Source organism: Cygnus olor, chromosome 3 (genome assembly GCF_009769625.2).
Source record: "Cygnus olor isolate bCygOlo1 chromosome 3, bCygOlo1.pri.v2, whole genome shotgun sequence".
NCBI classification, from domain to species: domain Eukaryota; kingdom Metazoa; phylum Chordata; class Aves; order Anseriformes; family Anatidae; genus Cygnus; species Cygnus olor.
Genome location: NC_049171.1, coordinates 96,293,288 through 96,303,383, shown reverse-complemented (window position 1 = coordinate 96,303,383; position 10,096 = coordinate 96,293,288). Strand labels below are relative to the sequence as shown.

The 10,096-nt window shown below is 52.8% G+C and overlaps 1 protein-coding gene across 2 annotated transcripts in view; it reads left to right on the top strand.

Annotated features, from left to right (window-relative positions):
* The first annotated feature begins 1,097 nt into the window (after positions 1-1,097).
* Positions 1,098-10,096, top strand: part of PKDCC (protein kinase domain containing, cytoplasmic) — a 34,024-nt gene continuing 25,025 nt past the window's right edge. Inside the window, exon 1 of one of the 2 annotated variants that reach the window (XM_040552918.1) lies at positions 1,098-2,015. In XM_040552918.1, coding sequence (XP_040408852.1) covers positions 1,329-2,015 — 687 coding nt within the window. In that variant the 5' untranslated portion in view covers positions 1,098-1,328. The remainder of the gene's footprint in view (positions 2,016-10,096) is intronic. The other variant, XM_040552917.1, reaches the window with a different exon arrangement.

Here is a 10,096-nt window from a genome sequence, read left to right as displayed (position 1 = left end):
GCACGGCTGACCGGCAAAGCGCTGCTCCCGTTAGATAAGAGCAGAAACCATTAGAGAAAGGGGAAAAAAGGGAAAAAAACGAAAAAAAAATAACGACAGCCCGGCCGGCGGCTCCCCGGGGGCTGCAGGTGGCACCGCCCCGACGGGCGGAGCGAGGCCGGGGGCGGCGCGCAGCGGTCGCGGAGCAGCGCGCAGCGGAGCGGAGGCTGAGCCTCCGGGCCGATTTTTCTTTTTTCTTTTTTTTTTTTGGATTGTGTGTGTGTCCCCCCGATGTGTATTACCTAAATGGCTCGGCCCTTTCCCTTCTTGGAAATGATTTCCCGCTCCTATTGTGGCGAACTTTGCCTCGCCTGACTCTTTTACGGCTTTTCTCTTGCTGATGGACTTGCCTTTGTGGAAGTTTCTCTGGCTGATTGTATTTGTTAATTAGTTGCTAACAGCATCGTAATGTGGGCTTGATGGATAACCGTGTCATTAGCGCTCAGCCCTGCAATTCACATTTCCAGCGGGGAAGGGGCTACCCCCCGGCGAGGCCGTGATTTGTAGCTGCAGCCCCGGCCGTGTGCCGGGCCCTTTTGCTGCCGGAGGTGCCGGGAGGGAGCCGCGGCCCCTTTATTTTAGGGGGGGAAGAGGTGGGAACCGGGGGGGGAAGAGGTGGGAAACGGGCGGCCCCTGGTGCGGGGGGGGGCCCCGCGCAGCCACGGCGGGGCGCAGCAGGAGCATCCCCCGCGTCCCGGCGCGATGCTCGGCGCCACGCCACGCGTGGGAAGGACCTGCAGCCCCCCAACCCCAACCCCAGCCCGAGAAGCGGGGCCGGAGCCGCGGCTCCCGTCGGGGGGTGCCGCCCGCCCGCTCCGCCCCGCTCCGCCCCGCTCCCCCCGGCGGCCCGCCCCGCTCCTTCCCCGCCGGGGGGCTCGGCCGAGCCTGGGAGATGTAGTCCCGGCTCCCGGGCTAGCCGGAGGCCGGCGGGGCTTCTCCGGGGGACTACGATTCCCAGGCCCCCGTGCAGCTCGGCCGGGCGGCTGGAAGGGGCCGGGCTGTCAATCAGGGAGCGTCAGCGGGGGGAGCGAGCCGGGGATCCCCCCCCGCCCCCCCGCCCTCCTCCGGTCCCGCTAATAATAAGTGCTTGGGAGGCTTAAAAGCAGGGAGGCAAGTGTCATGCAGGAGCGCCGTAAGGGGGTGAGGTCCGGCTGAGCGCCCCGGCAAAACCGGGGAGGGGGGGGGGGGCGGAAAAAAAAATAATAATAACAACCCCCGGAGCCGGTTCGCGGGGAAGGGGCGAGAGGAGAGAGACCCGAGAGGCTGGAGAAGCCGGCAGCGAGGTGGCGATGAGGCGCAGGAAGATCGCGGTGGCTGCCGGCTGCTGCCTCGCCTTCCTGCTGGGCACCCTGCTCAACGTGCTCTTCATCCCCGGCTCCGAGCACCCCCCCCCGCCGCCGCCCCGCGACGGGGCGCCCCCTTCCCCGCCGGGCCCCCCCCCGGAGCCCCCGGAGGAGGAGGAGGAGGCCGCTGCCGCCGCTGCCCTGGCTCGGCAGCTCCAGGAGCGCTACGAGGAGGTGCTGCGCTACCGGCAGCACCGGGGGGCGGCGGCGGCGGCGGGGGGGCGCCGGGCGCTGCGGCCCCGGGAGCGGCGCCTGATGGACCTGGCCCCGCCGCGCTCCTCGGCGGAGCAGCCGCGGCCGGGGGCGCCTCGGAGCCGGGCGGCGGCGGCGGGGCAACCCCGGGGCCGAGCTTCGGGCGAGCTGTCGCTGGAGCCGCCGCTGCTGGGCTGTCGCGACATCCGCGACGTGAGCGGCGTGCAGTACCTGGGCTCCGGCTACACCAAGGCCGTGTACAAGGCGGTGCTCAACCGCTCGCTGGCCGTGGCGCTGAAGGCGGTGGATTTCGGCGGGCACGACGTCGCCCACTGCGTGCGGCAGTTCTCGGCGCTGGGGGACTGCTACCGCCTGGCCGCCTACAAGATCGTCAAGGAGATGATCCTGCTGCAGCGGCTGCGCCACGCCAACGTCCTGCAGGTAGGGCGCCCGCGGCCCCCCGCTCCTTCCCCGGGGGCGATCGACCCCCGACGGGGCGCCCCCGAGCCGGGGCAGGGCGCAGGGACCGGCGCGGTCCCACCCCACCGACGGGTGCAGGGCCGACCCCGCTGCCGGCTTTCCTCCCTCTCGCTCTTCCCCGTGACTATCCTCTCCGGTGGGTGAGGGCTTCGGAAGGACGGGGAGGTGGAAAAGCGCTGGCCAGACGTGGGAATAAAAAGGCCGCTGAGGAGGCAAGCCCGCTGCCTCCGGGAGGGGATACCCCGACGGCGCCCGGACGGGTCCTTGGGCTCCCGGCTGACACCGCTCCCCTTGCCCCAAACGCCGCGTAGTTGGGCTGGTAGGAGTCGGCGTGGAGCTCCGCGGGTCCATTCGGATGTAAATGCTGCCATGGAAATTCCTCGTTGCGTTCCGCGTAGCGCGAAGGCTGCAGTAGGACAGAAAATGAGCGTTGGAGCAGGCGGTCTCGCAGTAGGCGCTTTTTGAACTGAATCGAGGAAAGGAGTTCTGTGTTTCTTTTTCAGCAGCAGCAGGAGTACCAGGTCCCCCACGAGAACTTCAGATCCCAGCGATCAAAGCTCTCGAGTTTCACATACTGCTCAAAGAGAGGGGAGTCGTGATTTACCCACGACAAGAAAATAGATATTAGGCTTGCTTCCTTCCTTCCTTTTCCTTCCTTCCTTCCTGCCTTCCTTCCTTCCATTTCCATATGCTTTCCCCTGCTGTGCCAGCTCTAACCAGTGCGTAAAGACAATAAGTCCATCTACAAAAAGCTGTGCTCCCAGTGAGGATGTGGTGTGCTCCTCTGTTGCTGTGATGAGTTTTGTCGGGTGCAGCCATCCTTACGGACTGAGTTGGCGGCAGGCGGTATGCCCCATTGTTGTAAAACCGAGGGGATTTTTCCCCGAAATTGTTCTCCTTGCTCAGTGCCAAGTGATTGGGGTCGAGCTGTGTGGGCTTTGAAACTCGCGGGTCATTTGGGTAGGCACCCGTGGCCACGCTGCGTTTTTTTCTGCATCCTCCTCGGGAGTAAATCTCCGTTCTGGAGAGACTAATTTATAACTACCTGCTGCTCCTCGCCAGATGGACGGAAGGTGAGGTGCGGGGACCCGAAAAGGGGTGGCCGGGCCCTGCCGCAGGTGGGCTCGGAGCGGGGCCGCTGGAGGCACCGGGGAGAGAAGCGCGCCCGGGCTCCGCGCTGGGAAAACGCTGCAGCGGGCAGCAATCCCGCGTGCTCGTTAATTAGGGCTTCATACTTACATGCCACCCCGTTTAAAAATAGATTACTCTTAAATCAGAAACACGTTTTTTTTTCGCTTTCGTTGCGATTTTGTCGTTTTCTTTTTCTGTCCCCCCCCCCCGGCTCCATCAGCCTGAGCAGCAAGGCAGCGCGGCAGGGGTGAGCGGGGAGCCCCCTAAATCACCGACCTTTCCCCTGGCCATATCTCGCTGTAGGGCAGCCCGAGGTTGCTGCGGTGTGAGCGGGGGCTGGCTGTTTGAGAAGATGTTACCTTGGAAGGACACTAAAAAAAACTCAGGCGGGATCTGGGCACGGTGGGGCAGCCTTCTGGGCCGGGAATAGGTCTCTGGTGTCGTCCTGGAGAGGTAGAAGGGGAGGAAAATGGGCACCGACGAGCAACGGGAAATCTGTTGATGACGGCTGTGTTCAAATCTGAAAGGCGACGCGACCTGCTGGCCTCAAGGCTGAAACTCTCCTTGTTTTCAGCCGGCCCAGGGCCCTGTTTGGGGTTAGAAATCACTGTCGGGGTCTGCGGCTGAGGGAGAGAAAATGGGTTCAGAAGCCAAAACCATCTCATCCCCTCTCTTCTGGCTTTTGACCAGGCAAGCGCAGCCCGGGAGTTCACTGCCTTCACCCCTACCCCTGCGAGCCGCCCCCCGGCGGCTCCCCGTATCCCCAGGTACCAGCCAGATGTTCCCAACAGCTGGCAGGGGGCTGCCACCCCCAAGCCAGCCCGGTTTGGCTTGGCTGAGGGCAGGATGGGGACTGCTCCCTGCCTGCCCGCTGCCACCTGCTTGGGGGCCAGGGCTAATTGGGGGAATATGTCGGTGAGTTTCTCGTGCTGGAAGGGAAGTTTCGTGTAGGTTCTGTCCGAGGAAAGGGGCTTTTCCTGTAAATCTCTGGCAGCTGACAGCCTGAAGTGTAGTTTGTAAGATAACAGACTTGTTCTTTACTGTCTCAGCAGTTCCCATTCTGGCCTGTCTCTTGTCAAAATCAGCTTTTTTTTTTTTTTTTCTTTCCTTTAGCCATCCTTTTAAAACACTTGATTATTGTACGATATATGATAGAGGGGGGGGGAAGAGCTCTTTCCAGAATGTACCACTGCCTCCAGACAACATGTTGACATATCCACCATGCCCTCCGCCTGGGGATGGAGCCAGATGTGTCAGCCCCAGCAGATGTGGTGAATCAAGTCCATCCAAAGAAAAAACGGCGAGAGGGAGAGTGGTTTCGCACCGGGCAGTGCCGATGCAGGGGCAGCTTGCCTTCCTCTCTGCTTCTACGTGCTCTGCTCTTCCCCAAAATCCCTCTCCCCTCCCGCTGAAGCATCCGTGCCCCGCTGCAGCCGCTGGGAAGCGCAGGTGCAGGCTGCGGTGGAAATGCATTTACTGGGGAGCAGGGAAGGGAGGGGTGTTCGTTAAGTTGATTTTCTAACGAAGGGCATTGGGGAAGAGGGGGAAGCGGGTCACTGATTTATTGTACCAGAGGATTTAGCGGCCCGCTAATTGCTTTGCAGTCGCTCCGTGTCAAACGCGGTGCCTGAGCTCTTCCTTTCCCCCCGTGCTGCGGTTTCTTTTCTCGCAAAGTTCAAATGCTGCTGCCTGGAGCCCGGCTTTCCGTGCGTTTAGTGCGAAAGATGATTTAGTGCGCTTTAATTCCTCCCTGCCCGTATTGGAGGAAGGCAAGAAAATCAAACCATTTGCAGTTAATTTCAAACAATGGGCGCGATTGTAAAGACACAAAGGCAATGTTTGATTTGCTGTAATAATGTAATTATAGCCCCGGAGTATCAGAATTAAGGGTGCTGCCATTCATGGGCAGAAGCTGTTCTTTGGAGGAATTCTTTCCTCCTTTGCATTGCTGAAGCAGAAGAGCAGGGAAGGAAGGTTTGAAACTGCAGACGTTTGGAAAAGTGCAAGCTTATTTTTTTGACAGCTATTTATCAGCACTTCTCGCGCAGGCTCACAATGATTCATTTAAGAAGGAGCTACCACTTTCTTAAAAACAAACACAAAAGCTCAACGGAAAGTGCTGGCTTTGTCTGAAGACAATGGGAGAAAACAGCTGCTAACACATCCTGCAGTTTGCTGCCTGCGCAGACAGGGCCGTTTCGTATGGCTTATTTAGCTCTCCTTTAAGGTTAACACGAGCAGTGGAATACTGAGATGGCATCAACGCTAAGTCACCAGCTGGCTTCCGATGTCAAAGCAATTCCTATACGAATTGATTCCGTTCAGACTAGTGCATTTGTTACTGATTGATTTTGAACGGCCCTGATTACAGAGAGAATATTTATCGCCCTAGAAAATTCACTGAATAAAATAGTACTAAAAATAACACGCCACTCGCTGTTGACAAGCTTAGTAGCACTTAGGACGTGCTAGCTGATCATATTTTTAAATACCTAATTTAAAATCTGATTTTCTTCTCCTTACAAGTGATAATTAACAAACTTTTTACCCTGATGGCTTCCCTATACATATGCATAGTCAGTGGGATAGGGCACAGTCTTATTTTTAGCATGAGAATTCAAGTGGTGAAGCTTTGTATAAAGTTTGCTTATTCCAGGTGGAAGTAGACAGTCGTTCCAAGTGTGAAGAAAGTCAATATGCAATTAATTTCCAGAGCAAACACGTTTGCATAGGAAAGACTCTTGAAGGGTCTGGTCCTTCGTTGTCCTTCTTGCCTGACTCCGTTGTTGTTTTCACAAAATGCAGGGGGAAGGGGACATCGGGAAGGGGACATCGAGCCATGAAGCCATGGTGAAAACAGCTGCTCAGGGACCTCTTCCCTGTCACCTGCGGGTGGGCACCACGTCCCCTTTGTGGTGCCAATGGTGCAGGAAGCCGGATGACAAACCTTGCTGCCATGGTGCAGGATGCCCAGCCACCGGCCTTTATTTGCAGATGACTGGAGCTTAACCGTGGGAGATCTGGGGATGGCTGGCCTGGCTGCTGCTACCAAGTGGTGGGTGACTGACTGGGGCTTTCTCAGTTTGGGGTGAGGCTGCAGAGTGTCTCAGTTGCTGGCAGCATACCTAATGGGAGCAAAGCACCTAATGGGAATTAACCTTCCAGTCTGGGGCTGAGATTTTTCCTCTAATGCTTTTTTAAAGCAGCTCCTTTGAGCTGCTCTTAGGACATATTGACTAAAGTGAGGCCACTGCACACGATGGCAGACCAGCCTGACACCATCCTTTTAACTACAGTAGGATTGGAGGATCTTCAGGCCCTGGGCAGGCCGAATCCTGGTGAGGTGGCTGGGAGGTTCCCACTGCTGCTCACCACCTCCTTCTCCTTGGAAAGCCGCTGCCACTGCTTCATCCCAGCAGGGATGGAGCTGCATCATGCCCTGTCCTCTCAATGTCTCTGCTTGCCATTTCCAAGGCGTGCTTGGCAGGAGATGAGGCCTCTAAGTCACTTGGGCGTCTTTTGAAGTCGTTGGTGTTGGTCGATTTGGGATGTCAGCACTGGACATTTGTATGGGTGGAGAGAGAAAAGCAGGCAGTGCCACCTACTGATGGCTCGGTGGAGACAGCTGGCTGCTGCTAACACATGTCCCCACAGCCCCAAGGAGCTCGGGGTGGAGTGGAGAAGGGCAGAGGGAGCAGACAGATGCGGTTTGGCGAGGAAAGAAGAATTACACAAAGTGCTTCTTTATTGCAAGACTGCTTCCCAAAAGGCCCAGATGTTATCCTGCACTTTTAAGAGTGAAGAAAGGATCTGTTAACAAGAACACCAGAGCTGCTGGAAGCACAGAGCCGATACAATTGCAGACCAACTCTAACCGTTCGTGTCACTGTAAGGCAAGCTGTACGTCTTGACACTTGAGTCACCAAAACCCATCTTTTCCCATTGAATTGCATGGGATGGCAGAGGTTGTTCAACTTGCAAAAGCTGTTGGCAGGAAGGGATTTCCATAAGGCAAGAGCACATGCCGCCAAATTAGTTAAAAGGACTACATCCTTCTTTACTCACTTTTGAAGACGGCATTCATAAAACTAATCCCAATCATTTGTTGAATGATGTCTATGATTGCCTCTCTGTTTTATGTGCCATGTAAATCATTCCAGAAGACTCTGGTTTGAATTTCTGCCTCCTTTATGGGAGCTGATGACTTGCAACCTCATCCGGTTTCCTTTGGGGGAGCCCAGCACCGCTCCTTCAGCGTGGTGGTGTGGGGAGATGGGTGGCCACCGCTGGGCTTTCTGGATGTGGCCAGGTTCTCCCTGGCTGCTCGCCTTTTTCAGAGTGCCAGGGAGTCAACAAGGCCACTCTACCCTTAGAATAACCTGCCCTGGAAATCAGTTCTGACAGGGGTGGTGCCACCTGAATTGCAAAGCAAAGTGTGTAGTTTTTGCAGTTTTTGTCTCTCCCCACCCCGAATACGGGGTAGCTAGCTAAGCTAAGTATTCATGTTCCTTTTCTACTATAGACAGTGAGTGCAAGATGTAGGAGGTATAAATAACTTGCTCAAGGTAACATATGGAATCTGTCTGAGCTAAAGACTTAGACCACCCCAGATTCCTGGAAAACCTGTGCTTGCCAGCCCTTTGCTTGCTGCAAGGGCATAGAGAGTGTTGGTGGACCCACGCCTCAAAGTGCTGCATCCCTGGTTTATGAAGTACCTGTGTCAGATATGCATGCTGTTTTTTCTTCCCCCCCCCCCCCCCCCAAGGTCTCTTTCATGGGTTTTTACACACATGCAGTCATCTGCTAGCTCATATGGGTGCCCTGTGGCATCTAACTCCCATTGCAATTTTTCTTTTCTGTGATGGGCATGCAAAGCTTGACAAGAACTGGTTCTCATGAGCACTGTGCTAATACTAATATTGACTCTGGACTAATTTTGAAGGAGCTGTTATTTTTCATCATGCTCAGCTGAACCAGTTAAGTTAGGTAGTAGACACTGAACGTGCATGCTCTGTATCATTTTTGGCCACATTTGGAACAATGGATTTTGGACAGAGTTGATTTTTCCTGGACTGTGTAGCTACAGATAGACCCTAAGCTAATTTTAAAACTCACCGTGGCAAAGTACACAATGATATGCCTCAGACACCTAAGAAGGAAGAATTGCACAGGCAGGTCTAATGAATATGCTGGCAAGTCAAGCTTTTCTGAAAACACAGTGCACAGAGATTGTTTGATAGTTTTGTAATGCAAAATAATGTCATAATTAAGGGTTAAACTTCTGGGGCAGTGGAACTGAATGCAGCTGCTGTGGATGGAGGTCAGGGTAGATTCTGGTCTGGCTATTTACAAGATAATGAGCTGCGCCTCCAGTGATATCAGCGCCTTCCCATTGAAATTGTGGTTGTATGAGTGATCTATTTGTCTTCACTGGAAGGCTTTACAAGAGTAGACTACTTGTGTGACTAAATATTTGCAGGGTTGGGCCTTGAGCTTATGCAGTGCAATGCGAATTCAAAGTGCTATAAATGTTTTTAGTAGAAGAATTTTCCACTTCAGGCTATAAGGAAAGCAGGGAGAGTAAAAGGGAGATAACGTTACTAAATCCTAAGATTATAACCGGTATAATATATGTCAGATGAGCAGGTATATATAGATATGTATACACACACATACTTACAAAATATATAGAGGTATCTGTGGATATACCAGTAGATACGGTCAGATATACAAATGTGTGTATTTCTAAATAATGCATTCCAGTTTTTCTATTAATGTACTTCCATGTTTAGTAACAGAACCAGGTATGGAATTCCTGTACCTTCTAACTCTTCTGAGTTCAGTGCTATTAATAATAACACATTTATAAATAAAAGCCTAGGCAGAGCTGTGAATTTAGAGTTAATATTTAAAATTTGCCCATGCTTGCTGTCAGTTTCAGTGTCCAGCAGCAGCAGCAATTCTGCCTCTCAGCTTTCAGCATACAGTTTTTGTCCCAGTGTGCAATGGTCCTGAGTGATGTTGAGCATTCTCAGTATAAACGTCTTTTTCAAGAGAAGCTCATTAGGACTTGATTTCAAGATTTCAATGAGGAAAAGGAATTAATTTCTCATGCATCTCTATGTATCCTGTAACAGCAAGGTTGGCATTAGATTAAAATTGAGTGTAAAGGTTCAGACTTTAAGGGAACTTATCCTTTTTTTAGGGAGAGGCATGTTACAGGTTTGTAGATGCTTTTGGGCTGAGCAGGAGTAGCAAATACATATTTATGTAAATATAGATAAATGTAAATATAAAAATGCAAATAGCATGCATATATATTATATAGAAAAAAATGTCTATATATGTACACACAAAAATTATATATTTTTATATGCGTGTGTACAATCAGCAATAGATAGAAACATTTAAAACCTTGAGCGATCACTAGGTCTTAGAGTGACATAAACGTCTCAAATCATGTATTGGTAAATCCTGTGTTGTGCTCTTCAGGGATTGTCCCAGTGCTCCAGGAAGGAAAGGTGAATACAGGAATTGGTTGAATCAAAAGGATTATGTTCATTTTGATAGCAGTGAAGTGGCAAGAGCTTCTAAAATCTGCCTTTCTCGTTTTGACATGTAGCAGCCCAAAGAAACAGCTCGTCGAATGGCTACCAGTGTCAGTGGGAGTTTTTATTTCCCCAGGGCCCCAAGTCACTGCAAAATGTAATCTTGATGCAACCAGCATCATTAGGTAACCATGCATCTCTTTGTTTTGGAAAACAGAGGCTGTGGAAAGTGCTGGCTGCTGTTGCTCTTCATATAAGTGAGATTTTTTTTTTTTGTTTTTGCACTTTTCTATTGTGAGTTTGGGCAAGTCCTTCTTGAAAGAGATGAGAACTAAGTCTCTGGAAATTGCTTCTGGTGTAATG